This window comes from Hippocampus zosterae, chromosome 13 (assembly GCF_025434085.1).
Source record: "Hippocampus zosterae strain Florida chromosome 13, ASM2543408v3, whole genome shotgun sequence".
Taxonomy (NCBI): domain Eukaryota; kingdom Metazoa; phylum Chordata; class Actinopteri; order Syngnathiformes; family Syngnathidae; genus Hippocampus; species Hippocampus zosterae.
The window spans coordinates 9,078,725-9,093,542 of record NC_067463.1 but is presented as its reverse complement, the minus strand read 5'-3'; the positions used below and the strand labels follow the sequence as shown (position 1 = coordinate 9,093,542).

The following is a 14,818-nucleotide window of genomic DNA, read 5'->3' as shown; positions in this document are numbered from 1 at the left end:
CAGTGATGCTTTCACGTACCACAAGGGGGAGCCAACTAGCATCACACAGCCATGTGACATGTTAAAAAAACAAAACAAAAAGGACCAAGACATGTAGTTACAGCCAAGAAAATGTAATTTTTATTAATATCGTCCGAAAGAAGATCCATATAGTCCAAATGGAAACTTTTTTTTGCCGGTGCATGTCTTAACAATCACATTCTATGAGGAGAAAAAGTAACATTTAAAAAGCCACAACTTTGTAGTTTAGTTACAGACATTTTTCCATTATTTGCGTGTGTCAAAGTAATAAGAAAATGGCAAAGGCAAAAGCCCCCAAAAGATAAAGAAACAAAAAGCAAATCACGGGCTTCTTCTCATGCCCACCCACAGTGCTTTAAGCAGAAGGACAAGCGCTCATTAGTTAAGAAGGGTTTCCACAGCATGGTGACGTCATAAGGGTCCGCTAACACCAGACAACTACGGCACATTGAGCACATTTAGTCAAAGAAGAAGCCAACATAAAACCCTGAACCCTCCCACTTTTGTGCATAGATCAGAACCTCTTGCTTGAAATCTCTGCTGCTTGAAAAGCGTCACACGGACACACGGAGAGATGATTGAGAACATCCTGCGCTCACAAACCAACAAAAAAACAAACACATGTGTTTCCATTGATCCTTGTTTTCCCAATGTAAAGCAATCTCTACGCAAGATTTCACCGGTAAAGCACTTTTTAATTCTCCATATTCAAAGTTAATTCTCAGTCTTATTTGGTAAATACGTCACTTGCTACAATACAAACGTGGTGTTGTCGTCATAGTTGAGAGTCCCCCGAAAAAGCTTCAGTGCTTGCTTGGGAGTAGCAAAAAACAAAAAAACAAAAAAGGAACAATGGAGGAGTTGGGATATTGGAATTCTGGCCTTCCTGAGACAAAATTCATGAATGTTTCGAACAACAAGTGTGCAAGAAAATGAGCAAAACGACGCAAACGAACGAGGGCCGAACTTGAAATATGACAACACTGATCGATCCCAGAGTTCTGAAAGTAGCATACGTATCCTCATTTTGCAAGGTTTTCATGTCCATATTCCATGGAAGAGGATTTTCTTATTCAAAACACAACATTCCTGTCATAGTAATTCCAATTTTCTTTGAAGGTGACACAAATGAAATGCTTGTAAACAACAGGAACACAAACAATAGGCACCTCTGAAATGACCTCGCCTCCCTTTTCTTTTCATTTCTCCTTGATGCTACACAGTTTTTTTACACCTAGCTGTGGCCTTGCCTCTTTGTCTTGATTTATTTATATTATTTTTTAAAAACATTTTTATATTTATACTTTTTTTTTTTAACTTTTTAACCTTATTGAAACAAAATGGTGCAATACTCAATGACAACCCCGCAACGGGATTATTCCACAATAAAAGCCACTATAAAGGTAGATCAACTTTTTTTTGTACAGATAGAATGAAAACAAATGAATTCCTTGAGTAAACATGTACACATGAATTGTCGCCGTCTACCCCTCCTGTACTTTTTTTTTTTAGCTGAGTGAGGGGCACAAGACACTCAGTGCAACATTAGAAGAGAACCAGGCAACAACAAAAACAAAAACACACAGTTTCTGGCACACATTCAAATATCCGTCGCACACAAAACGGAGATGACACTTATTTCTTTTTTTTCTCCCTCCAAAAGATTGGTAAATTTCATCCTCACCATGTTACTTGTCAGACGAGAAAGAAAGACACCTTTACTGACTTCACATTACGTTGTTGGCGCTCCATGACCAAGGAGTATTTGGGCCAGTCTCTAAAGAAAAAAAAGGTAATCTAAAAGGCGTCTTCAGTTGTAAATTTTAAGTAAACAGGAGTTGGGAAGTCTTCAGTCTTTTTTTTGGCGTGGGCACCAAAAATGAGAAAAAGTATGATTGATCAGAAGAAACAAAAATGGGGAATAAAGTAATACAAAAAAAAGTTTGAATCCTCAATCTCTTGAAAGTTTTTTCTCATAATTTTACGCAATTTGTAATTTTAAATAGTATTGTTTGAGAACAATGTCACGATCTTCCAAGAATAATGACAACATTGAGCATTACAATTTTGAAGAGAAAACTCTGTGCTAATCATCCATGGGTAAATTTGATTATTCCGAGAAGCAAAAATGCTGCTTTGCTGTAAAATTCCCCACTTGTAAAAATTGGTTTTGTTTATTAAAAGTAACATTAGAGAATCCAGACAAACATTTTAAAACAGATTTTTTTCCCCCGGCACAAGTTGACTATACACATTTTTTTCTCTTCAGTGTGGCCCAAATACTCATTTGTACATTGTAGTTCAAGTATTCAAGTTCAATATATATATGTAGATATATATATATTTTTGATATGTGATTCTTCTACTTTTCATTTTTTTGTTTTAATTAGCAAATGCTCGACTTACACTGGAGTGCGGGCTAACGAACAAAGATCCATACATATGACACTAACTGACGTATACGACGTCATGTGGCTGAAAAGCAGAACGTAGGATCAAGTATTCGTTGACAACCAAATTGCTTCCTTCGCATATTTGTGTGGACGTTCGTTCGTGTGTGTGTGCGTGTGTGTGTGTGTGGGGGCGGGGGGTGATACATATTGCTCATCTTCATTTCAACCTTGCAGACAAAACATTTTAGAGGCTACCATCCGAGGTGTACATATATGTACAGTTGGTGCGTACGTATGCATACATACAAATATCGACTGTGTATAGATACACACGTACGTATGTATGCATTCATTGTGTATATGTCTACGGTAAGCACGCTTGAAGAGGAGAGCCTCTCGATGCTGGTGCAGCATGGGAAAGCCCCTTGTGACTTTCTGGGCGCGGTACTGATGGACTATTGGGTCTGTCTGAGCTTCTTGGATCAAGGCAGTTTTACAGAAACAGGCAATAGTGATTTTTGCTCGTGTGCTGCAGGACGCCGTGTCCTGAAAGGTAGCCTTTGTCCCCCTTTTTTCCTTCTTGATTTAAGACTTTTGTACCTATCACCGACTCGGATCCAGTGGAAATGTACAGTTCGCCATCGGGGCCTGCTTTGAGCAGGACATCAACACAAAATATAAACCAGATAAATACAGCATCCACAAGAAAACAAATCAAACAAAAAGGCACCCCAGTCGTGGGTCTACTTGTTCATGTCGTGAGCAGAACGTGACGACCGGAGAAGTTTCAGCGAGAAGTGCAGAGCTTCAAAAAATCATAGACACCCCCCCCCCCCCCATTTTTATGTATTTTAAAAAAAGATTTTTCTGTCAAACTCCATAAAAATGATGTTAAAATGTGATTTGTAACTTTTTTTTTGGTTTAAAAAAAAATATGTACCCGGGATTACCCATCATCGACTGTGCACTGTAGCAAACTGGAACCCTCCCCCTGCGCAATGTTAGCTTTGGGTTTGTCCCACAAAACAAACAAAAAAAGGAAAATCCGTCATTTCAGGATGTGATGCTGCTGCCCCTCCAACTCCCCTGTGCCGCCCCCCTCAAAAAAAAAAAACATTCCTTGCCTCTGTTCAGCAAGGTGAAGTTGGCACAGTACATTGGCATCTCTTCAATGCGTGAGGTGTGTACACGGGAACAAAGGACGGTCGTGGAGAGCGAGAAAGACAGAGAGAGAGAGAGAGAGAGAGAGAGAGAGAGAGAGCTGCATGGTCATCCTCTGTGCCCCCCTCCCCTACCCTGAGATCAAGTCTGGACACGAGCCTTTGATAAAGTCTTCGCACTCCACTTCAGTGACAGTGTCTCGAGAAAATGGCGGCCATAGCGAAGTTCACAGTAGGGGTGGGAATAGTGCTGGAGTGACAAGGGGTCGGGGTGCTTGTCGAGGGCCCCGGCTTCTCGTCTTTTGCATAGAAACAGTTACAAGTGGCCCTCGGTGCCTCATGGAGGGGAGGGGTTGGGTGGAGGCTACCAGATGTGACAGTTTTTTTTTTAATGGTGGTGGTGGTGGGGGGGGGGGGGGGGGGGCTTAGCGTAGCAGCTATGCAATGGGCAACCTGTGGGTAGGCGGAGCAGCTTGGACCAAAACAATGAAAAACACCCCCAGACCTGGAAGTACGACAGAATACTGTCCAACACAAAGCACGATCAGCTCAAAAAGCAATTGACAATCAATAGTATTGATCCTTGTTTTGCATTCATAACACAGGATGAGCACAGAGAGGCACCTCTGAGGAAAAAGTGTTTCTGCATATGAACAGTGAGAGGCTCCTTCAGGCAGCCACGATGTACTTGTACATACGCAGGTACGTACGCATTTCTGCATTGTGGACACAAACGACAACGAGACACAATCCAGAAATATGACTAGTAGATCTTCCAGCTAAAGTGATCTTTGCGTTTTAACAACTGAAAAGGAGAATGAGCACGGTTGGTCTGGTTATTGCCAGACGGAGCACGGGGAGGAAGTGCTGCGGTCGGACACCTGGGGGAGGGGCGGGACGGTGGGCGGTGGACCACAGCAGAGAGGCACTCAGTGGACGCCACACCCTCCATGCTGCCCCCACCCCTCCCCACATACACACCCAATGACCATCCACGCTTGGTCTCCAAAAGAGCGAGCAAGGCTTGGACGTTTTGGAGTAACAGTGATATTCACTTTCAGAATTGTTCCTATTCTTCACGAAGATGACTTCGTTCGTGTCAGTCGCGTTTTCCCTTCATCAGAGCTTTTGTCTTGTTTTGATTTATTTCTTTATTGAGCCAAAGCCACTGGCTCCTCATAAGTGCTATGATAAGAGGCCTTCCCATGTGTGTCCACGAGAAAGACTCGTAGGTCTACTGCATTGGGAAAACTCATACGCCACAACCCCCCCCCTCCCTTTTTTTTTTGGTATTGTGCCAGACACCCAGAAGAGGTGTCCAATCGGATCCAGTCTCTTGTTGGCTGTGGGTGCGGCGCGCAGACAGGAAGTGTGCATCGAAGTCCAAGCTGCTGCTGCTTCGCACAGATTTTCCAATGGCGCTCTGGAGGGGGTGGGGGGAGGAAAACAAACAAACAAAAAAAAAACGGCCTTTCAAGCTGTAAAAACTGACCAGCTCAGACGGGACGGACGTAGAGTTTCTACGGTGTATATTGCACAATGTAAACCGTCACGTTCAAAAAAAGTTAAAGCCGTGTCCTCTTTCCTTTTCCTTGCAATGACACTTGCAGAAAGGTTGTCGAACATTCCACAAAGCACCAGTGAGTGAACTGGAGGTGACGGCGAAGATCTCGTCAGTGATTGGGCGCCGTCGCAGTTGCTCAGAGCTTATATATTGGGGGACGGACATCAGAACAATGAACCCGCCGTCGAACAAGTGAAGAGTCCGAAGAGCCGGGTTTCCCGAAGAGAGTCGGTCGCCAGTCGCGTGGCACTGGCTCAAGAGGTCAAAAACTGTGCAAGATTCCATCTGCTTCTTCAGTTTATCAACAAAAAAAAAAAGGCGGTTTGGAAAGGACCAGGTGAGCACTTAAGGCTAATATTAGTGCTGAGAAACAAAGAGTAATAAGTAAAGGTCATCCAACCGCATCGTTGGCCACGGGCATGCTGGGAATGATCGCTTGAGAGTCTTTTTGTCTGGGATGATTCTTCTTGCAAGGAAAGGGTAGATGGCAGCTTTGATTGCTTCTCCTAACAAAACCAAACCAAACTCAAAAAGGTTTCTTTGTGTCACGTTTGAGTTCTTTTTTTCTTTCTTACAAAGTCATTTGCAAAATGAAAGGAATAAAAGGTAACACGAAAAAAAGAGAAGGGCTGGTGAGCCTTCCGTTTCTCAATTCACAGTTACAGAAAGTTGTAAAATGGAGCTGATTATCGCCACATGATTTGCTTGGGTTTTTTTGCTCCTTCTACATGGACTCCCCACTGAGTAGGTCTCCAGGCAGCAGGGTATTAATAGGGGTGGGGCTCCCGATCACGCGTGCGTCCTCCCCGCTCGGAGGCCCCCACAGGCTGGAGTATTGGGGAACACCCCCCCAAAGCAGGTCCCCTCCGCTGGTCTTGCCACCGCCGCCGCCTCCTCCCCCGCCGCCGGTGCTCCACTGGGCGATGGAGTGGGATGCCGCTGCCCCGCCCATTCGATTCTGATTGGTTCCCGGGTTGGCCTGCCAGCTGGCGGTGTTGTTTGAGGCCAGCGACTGGCCTTGTGCAAAGAAGCGATTCACCTCCTCCTCCCCAGCAAACTCTGCCAAGATGGTGGTGTTACCGAGCACACACCTGACACAAAACACAAGACGGGTCAGTCAAATGATCCCAAGACAAATTTGCAAAAGCATTCACAGTTGTGGTGAAAGGTTTTTGTGAAATAATCTTATTGCAACTGTGCAACTGTGTTATTGAATACTTAAAGATGACAACTTCAGTCTAGAATAAAATAATTCACATTAAAAAGTGGTTTTAAACAAGTCAACGAGAGTCTCCGGATTAATAGTCCTCGATTTTGGATGTTCTACGTTTTGCTCAAAGACTTGCCCAACACCTTGTGACACATTTGTAATTAAGTGAGAGCAACAAGAGGTAGCTTTGCAAATGTTGGTGTGATATTCCCAAACAGCTTCTGGCACTTACATGTGCAGAGACTTCTGGGCCTTGGCGGCCTCATCCTTGGAGCTGTAGCGCACCACGGCGTTCCCTTGGGTCAGGTTGAGGTGGAATGTGATCAAAGGGCCGTGCTGCATGCACAGGGTCCGTAGAGTCGAACCGTCAATCTGTAGAGCCAGCAAAAGCCACCGACGCATGGCCGTTAGAGGAGATGTACAGTATATTTCGATAAAAAGAACGTATCTGTGCGTACAAAGCGGCCTGGGTGACATTCGAAGTTACTTTGAACCTTTTATAAAGCATTCGCTAAAATACACAAGATACCACCTGGCCTTACAGTGTGGCATTCATTTTGAATTTTTTATTCACTCAACTTGGACCATTTGTTCAAATCAATCAATTGGCACACTTACTTGAGGTGTGAGATTCCTCAGCACCAGCCAGCTGCTGGTCCTGTTGGAGCTGTCTGTACTCCATGTAGTTCCCTCTGTTAAATAAGGACAGCGAGAGATTTGCAACTTGTTTTATAAAAACATATTTTTTATATACTCATATAAATAGCAAATACTTGATTCAAAAATTTCAAGTATTAAATTGTGATTTTTCTTTTTTTCTTAGTTTTTATTGTTGTTGTTGTTTTTTTAAACGAAAAGCGTCGCCAACTCCAACATTTTTTGTAAAGGGCACAACTGACGAGCAAAGCAGTTTAGAGAAACAATGTTGACATGAGGCCTCCTTGCGAGCCGGTAAACCTCAGGATGTCAGTTTAGCAGGGTACGTTCAACAAGATAAGACATCAATAGAGAGCAGATGTCATCTCTGCTCTTTGACCAAGTCTGCCTCGCATTTGATTAAAGGTTTCCTAGTGAGATTTTGTTAAAAAAAAAAAAGGATTTGCAGCGCTGTTCTGCATTATATTTGTAAAGGGAATATTATTATTTACTGTCTTCATTATTCAAATTTTTTTTGTTCCTTTTACTATTATTTTTCCAGGCTGCCCATACGTTCAAGACTGATTGTTTTTACTCACAGACACTTAACATGCTTCATTGAGCCAGTGTGGTTCACATACAGGATATTTTATGTTATATTTACTTGACGGCACAAACAGTCAAGTCAAGTCAAGTCAAGTCAAGTCAACAGTATTTATAGAGCACTTTCAAACAGCCATCACTGCATACAAAGTGCTGTACATGGAGCGATTTAACATATACAATAAACAGTAAGACGAATCAGTAATAAGTAATAAGTAATAAGGCGGTAGAAAGCACCAAGCAGTAAAACCAATAGCAATCTAAGTCATGCTGAGTCAAACGCCAAAGAATACAAGTGAGTTTTGAGGAGGGATTTAAAGATGGGCAGCGAGGAGGCTTGCCGAATGTTCAGTGGGAGGTCATTCCAGAGAGATGGACCAGCAACAGAAAAGGCTCGATCCCCTCTGAGCCTCAGTTTAGTTCTTGGCACGTCTAGCAAAGACTGGTCCACAGACCTGAGGCGCCGGGCAGGGGTGTAGGGGCGGATGAGCTCAGAGAGGTAAGGTGGCGCGAGATTATTCAGAGATTTGAAAACAAAGAGGAGGATCTTAAAAATAATTCTAAAATGAATGGGGAGCCAGTGAAGGGATGCCAAAGTAGGAGTTATATGCTCCCTCTTACGAGTACCAGTCAAGAGGCGAGCAGCGGCATTCTGTACCAGCTGAAGGCGCTTGATGGAGGACTGGCTGACTCCAAAGTACAGGGCGTTGCAGTAATCGAGCCGGGATGTGACAAAAGCATGAATTACTGTCTCAAAGTGTTCATGTGAGAGGAAAGGTTTTATTTTGGCCAGCTGTCTAAGGTGAAAAAAGCTGGATTTAACAACGGCACCAATTTGCCGATCGAGTTTGAAATCACTGTCCAGTTTAAGTCCCAAGTTTGAGACCGTTGATTTCAGATAAGGAGATAGGGGGCCCAAGTCTACAGGATGGAATGTACAAGGTCCACTGGGGCCAAACAATATCACCTCTGTCTTCTTTTCGTTGAACTTCAAGAAATTTTGTGCCATCCAGGTTTTGATTTCTTCCAGACAGGATAGGAGTGGCCTTAATGAGAAGGTGTCTTTCTTGCTCAGTGGGACATAGATCTGGCAGTCATCTGCATAGCAGTGGAAAGGAATACCATGTTTCCTTAAGATGGAACCCAATGGGAGCAGATACAGCGAGAACAGCAGAGGCCCCAGAATTGAGCCCTGTGGAACACCACATGACAGGGGAGCAGTGCGTGATTCAGAGCAGCCAAGGCTGACACAAAAGGTCCTGTCAGCTAGATAGGACCTAAACCAATCAAGAGCACTCCCGCCAATGCCCACCAAGTGCTGCAAACGAGTCAGCAGAATACTGTGATCCACTGTATCAAATGCTGCAGTTAAGTCCAATAAAACCAGACACACGTGGTCTCCAGAGTCATTTGCCAGGAGGATGTCATTAGAAACGCGTAACAGGGCTGACTCCGTGCTATGCATCGTCTTGAAACCTGACTGGAAGACCTCCAAGATGTTATGTTCATCCAAGAAAAGTTTCAACTGCATGTGCACCACTTTTTCCAGAATTTTGGAAATGAAAGGCAGTTTGGAAATGGGTCTGTAACTTGACAGCTCATCTGGATCAAGACCAGGTTTCTTGATCAAGGGTTGGACCACAGCATGTTTAAACTGTTGGGGAACTACACCAGAAGAAAGGCTGCTGTTGATGATATCCAAGACCGATGCACCAACACTCGGGAGAACCTCCTGAAAGAAGCGTGGGGGAAGAGAGTCGCAAGGGGAGCCAGATGGCTTCGTCTGGCGAACTACATCCTCCAAAAGCGCCAAGGACACAGTATCAAAAGAATTTAGGACAGCTGAACATGGAACATGGACAGAGGGGTCAGATGCGGTATTTGGGACCGGAATCCTAGCTGTAGAGACCTTATCAATAAAGAACTGAAGGAATCTGTTGCACATCTCGGCTGAAGAATCCGAGCAAGTAGGCAGAGGGGGTTTGAGTACAGAATCTATCGTTTTAAATAGTGCACGAGGGTTGTGACGGTTGGCTAGAATAAGGTCCGACAGATATTTTCTTTTGGCCTCTTTTACTGTGAGCTGGTAGATACGCCAGCTGTCTTTCCAAATTTGAGAAGAGACATGCAATTTGTCTCTTTTCCACTTGCGTTCAGCTTTGCGACACTCCTGCCTAGCTGCGCGGGTAATGTCGTTAAACCATGGCTCGGGTTTAGGCTTTGGCAGCACAATTTTTGAAGGAGCCACCAAATCCAGGATGGCCCGGCATGACGAGTCGAACCAAGAGGTGAGTTCCTCTGTGTTAGACGAGGGTACGCAAAGGTTATTAAAGGCATCCTCGCAGAAGGGTTGTTGAAACAAAAAATTGTAGCCAGCAAACTACAACTCGGTCTCTCGTATTTTTATTTTTTTGTTGAACTTTTTGCCATACACATAAAATAGAGATATTGAAAGACAACTTAATTTCTAATCAGAAATTCCATCACAATATTTTGACTCACCCGAGGAGTAAGAGCCACTCCAGCCCTGGGACAGTCCCAGTGAGTTGCCCCCCCAGGTAGAGGAAGATTTGGTGTTGGTGAGGCCCGGTGGGGGTCGGGACGGGGCTGCTGAGCCGCGTGGGCCTTGAGGGACTTTCCACAGCTCATGAGTCAGGGAGGCTTGGTTCTGCGTCATGGACCCAGTGGACCAGGTGGACTTTACATCGGACAGTTTGCCTTCAACAAAGCCAAAGGTAAGAAATAAAACAGATGCATGACTAAGTTAGAAAGCAACCTTCTCGTAGTGCTTCCCGCAGTGTACTTAAGCATCACTTCTTGAATTACTGGTGAATTCCTCTGGAAAAAAAAAATCACACGAAAACTGCTAACTGCCATCTGAGGTGAGGCCTTCCTTTTTGTGGTTGGCAGAGGTGCAGATGGTTGCCGAGGAAGTGAGTACAATTTTGTTGTTGAGGTGGCGTGCCAACATTTTTGTACTGCCTATATTTCATTAATCGGTAAATCAGGATGACTTTGCGTTATTGGCTGTGCTGATTAGAGACTTGAAGCATATCATGTGAGTGTCCATACCTCCATTCCTGTCACGCAGAAGATATCTGTTAACGTCATGGATGTTTGTGTTGATGGTAGGACCACTCGGGACACTACCAGGGGTCATATTGGGGTCGTTTTCAGGGTCAATGTTCTGAAGGCCTTTCCATGGCACACCCGGGCAGAATTCTGAGGATGTGAAAGAAAGTAGATTGTCACAAATGCGGTGGCAAAGACCACTGCTATTCATTTATCTTTGTACTCACCTGGGGGCCAGTTAATGTTGGTGCCGTTGGTGATCTTTTCATTGGGGTTCTTGCCTTGGCCCCAGTTGTCTGGCGGTACCAAGGAACTGGCGGGGGAGTCCGAGCTGGACATCAGATTGTATGGGCTGTAGGAATCCTCTAGCTGTGAGGGCTTCCCAGGTGGCCCCAAGGTTGAGGCAGCAGATATGGCACCTAGCATATACCAAAAAGCACACAGTGACTTGAATCCATCTTTTCTGTTGTTGTGGATGATCCAAGATATGAATGTTTGACCCACCGTGTTTGTTGAGGTTGTTCTCCAGGTTTGAGGTGTTGCCACCCAGGGTGTCCATGGAGTTGGAGTGCGTCCACTGGGACAGGCGGGACTGGGGCTGAGGGGGCTCCTTCAGAGACAGACCCCCAACCTCGATGCAGTTTACATTCATGTTTGGATTAAGTCCAGCTGCACACAGGATGCAAGATTTCAAAAACACATACTTTTACAAACAATACAACAAAATAATACATTAAGCCTGTTTGGGTGGCCATATTGTGATGGCCCTTGCAATGTAGGTATATTTATGACATGTTTCAATGATTATTTCATATTCAGCATATTTATACTGTAGTATTTAAGAGTTTAAAGAAAATATGACTTATGTTTTGTTATTTTTGTGCATGTTTTTTTTTTGCCATATAGCATTTAATAATAAATGGCAGACCGTATTTCCACTTTGTCTCAAGTTATTATTATGCTTCTATCATGCGTTTCAACATTTTTTGGGGGGGGCCTGGTGCTACTACTGTGTGGCTGGAATTACGTTTGCATTTACTGATTGGACAGACTGGACAACTACAGTATACCATACATTGCTTCCTGAGCAGACAAGGCATCTGTGAGGTTGACATTTATGGAGTTTAAAGCGAAATTGTCCCATGAAATAAAAGTATATTTATTCTAACATATACAGGCCTCCTCTACAAAAACTATCATGCAAAACAAAATATTTCCTGTTAAGTAAATAAACTCCATGAGCTACTATTTGAAGAAACAAGTCAGTTAAATGCGGATTGTGTTTCAACTTGGCTGCTGCTGCTGAGGCAATAAGTACTTCATCCACAGTAATTACCTCCATTCATTGTTCTCTTTTATTGGAAGGGAGAAGCCAAAATTTACAGCTGTGGTAACAATCACCGACTCGTTGTTACCATGGCTACCAAGGATGTTGCCAAATCCACAGTGACTGAACTAATAGAAACCTTAATTGCTCTCTGTTAAAGACTCACAAAGAGGGTAGGTGCTGTAGGCGTTGGGTGAAGACAGCGGCTCTTTGGTGTGCAGTGTGTCGACCAGGCCTAGGGCATGATGCGGGCCTGTGAAAGGGTCCAGGCTTGATTTTGCAGATCCTGGGCCTCCGGTGGGGCCACCGGGGGCATGCAGACCAGCTTGGGAGGAGGAAGAGGAGGCGGAATGGGAGGGAAGCTGCTGCTGCTGCTGCTGCTTCATCAGCAGCGCCTGGTAGAGTTGACGCTGGTGCTGCTGGATCTGCTGCTGCATGTTGGTGATTGTGCGTGCGACCTAGGAGTGGGCAGACACACGGCAGAGTAAAAGGTGACGAAAGGGACAGAAATACTAAGGGACAGAAATACCAATGTGGGGAAGTATGAACACCAAGAAGAAACTTCACCCACGCAAGCAACACTTGAGCAACTACTGACGTAACAATGAGACGTTATCCATTCCTGTTGTTACAGTATTGAATCGATTTTGCAGTCAGCGTATGCAGTCATGCTCCAGAAGTGGGTCACATTGATCATCACATCATGTTGTGAGTGCAGCGTTGTGCCCGTTGACTCACTTGCTGCTCTTGTTGTCGAATGGGACCGGAAACATTACGCTGCGCCTGCATCATCTGCTGCTGGATTTGTAAACGCTGGTATGCCTGAAAAAAAAAAGAGGGAAGCAAAGGTACATTGCAGTACAGCCACGCATACACAAAAATAAAGCAAAGAAGAGGGTTTGAAATAGATTGTTAAATACACTGAATCAGAAATGTGATTACAAAAATGTCTATTGATCAGACGGTGCGACTCACCATTTGAAGTTGCTGAAGTTGGTACAATAGGGTCATTTGTTGAGGGTTTATTGGTGAGGTTAAAAGTGCAGGGTTCAGACCAATGTTTTTTGCTGCAAATTGCAAGAGCTGTGCTTGGACCTGCAAAGGGTGGAGGGGGGAATGACGGGTAAGTTGTTATAATTCATGAGGAAACAAAAGCAGCGGGAAAGAACATAATTACTACATACTGCTATGTACAAGTAGGAAGTGTTTAGACAAGTTGATATAGTAAAATGCATGGCTTAATGGCAGAATCATTTGGGTGCATGTGTGTTCATGTACCTGAGGGGAGAGATACTGAGGCACTTGAGCACGTAGACTAGGCATGGAGGAGCTCAGAGGTGGCACTGGTGGCTGAGGAGGCTGCTGCTGCATGGTACGGCCGTGTGCTGCTCCACTGCTGCCAAACATTCCACTGGGTATCTGGAACAAAACAATTTCTTTCTTTATTCTTTTTATACATACCCTACTTCCAAACGGCCAAAGTCATTTACAATTGTATGACTGTATCCATCAGTCCACTGTGGACCAGACATTATTAGAAGTACCAAGAACTAAAATGAGGCTCAGAGGGGATTGTGCCTTTTCTGTTGCTGGTCCCTCTCTCTGGAATGACCTCCCACTGAACATTCGGCAAGCCTCCTCGCTGCCCATCTTCAAAGCCCTCCTCAAAACTCACTTGTATTCTTTGGCATTCGACTCAGCATGACTTAGATTTGTTCTTGATTTTACTGTTTGGTGCTTTCTACCGCCTTTATTACCGATTGGTCTTACTGTTTATTGTGCATGTTAAATTGCTCCATGTACAGCACTTTGTATGCAGCGATGGCTGTTTGAAAGTGCTCTATAAATACTGTTGACTTGACTGAAATGATAGACATTAATTTTGACTGTTTAAAAAAAATCTTTAAAGTGATGTAACATATTCATGAGAATGGGATAGGCAATACCTCTTGCATGATTGGCACTACTGCAGAAAAAATGCTGAGAGCATACACTAATATATATAGGCATAAAAAAGTCCATATCGGTCGGACCACAAGTAATATTTCTGGTTTAACGTCATCACCATAAATTACAACACATGGTAAAATTCGCATTGAGCTAGCTTTTCTGGGTCAAACTTAAAAAGGAAAATCAAAACAACAACAAAAAACCCCAGATGTGTTGGAAACAAAAAACATTCTTCACATCGGCGTCAAATATACATTTAATTTATACACATAGCCATTTCCAATTTCAATTTGCTGTTGAGCAGTATTACTGTTTTTAACGACTAGATATTTTTTGAAGGCCAAAGAAATTCCGAGCTGTGAAAAGGGAGCTACACATTCATCATTCAAACATAAGTGAACAATAGAGACAATAATAGAATTTATGATTATACAGCTCCTCGACAATGTAGCGACTTTTGAGACGTCATAAACAATACCTGTCTGTTGTTCAAGTTTTGCATGGCCAGCCCCGAGTTGCCCGGTCCCAGACCCTGCCCGGGAAGGCTACTGTTGGCCAGGGGGAGCTTCAGGCTGGGGGAAGGCATAAATGGTGATGGGGGGGCATCGTTGGAAAGAACACCATCCTGGAACAGAAGAATAAAACAGTAATGAAGGCGACAAATAGTGAGAAGAGTAACAAAGATTAGTGATTGACATTCTTTAAAGCTCCGAAGGCCATCCAGGTGGCTTATTACCTTGTCAAGGAAGGCATTGCGGTCAGAAGGATCTTTCAAGAGCATGGATGGTCGACACACCAGTGGTTTGTTCAGGCCGTTGCTGTAATCAGAAATGCCCAAACTACGCTTGTCCAGGTCAGTCTTCTTTTCCAGCAGAGCGCCTG

At 44.0% G+C, this 14,818-nt stretch overlaps 1 protein-coding gene across 6 annotated transcripts in view; it reads right to left on the bottom strand.

The window, feature by feature from the left end:
* Nucleotides 1-97: 97 nt before the first annotated feature.
* tnrc6c2 (trinucleotide repeat containing adaptor 6C2) overlaps nucleotides 98-14,818 on the bottom strand; it is a 49,956-nt gene continuing 35,235 nt past the window's right edge. For all 6 annotated transcript variants that reach the window (XM_052084062.1, XM_052084065.1, XM_052084061.1 and 3 more), the window contains 13 exons: nucleotides 14,673-14,815; nucleotides 14,415-14,561; nucleotides 13,265-13,405; nucleotides 12,962-13,081; nucleotides 12,725-12,808; nucleotides 12,153-12,444; nucleotides 11,164-11,328; nucleotides 10,887-11,078; nucleotides 10,660-10,809; nucleotides 10,090-10,305; nucleotides 6,967-7,040; nucleotides 6,581-6,720; nucleotides 98-6,229 (listed from right to left, as the gene is read on the bottom strand). In XM_052084062.1, the coding sequence (XP_051940022.1) occupies nucleotides 5,863-6,229; nucleotides 6,581-6,720; nucleotides 6,967-7,040; nucleotides 10,090-10,305; nucleotides 10,660-10,809; nucleotides 10,887-11,078; nucleotides 11,164-11,328; nucleotides 12,153-12,444; nucleotides 12,725-12,808; nucleotides 12,962-13,081; nucleotides 13,265-13,405; nucleotides 14,415-14,561; nucleotides 14,673-14,815 (2,231 nt within the window). In that variant the 3' untranslated portion in view covers nucleotides 98-5,862. The remainder of the gene's footprint in view (nucleotides 6,230-6,580; nucleotides 6,721-6,966; nucleotides 7,041-10,089; nucleotides 10,306-10,659; nucleotides 10,810-10,886; nucleotides 11,079-11,163; nucleotides 11,329-12,152; nucleotides 12,445-12,724; nucleotides 12,809-12,961; nucleotides 13,082-13,264; nucleotides 13,406-14,414; nucleotides 14,562-14,672; nucleotides 14,816-14,818) is intronic.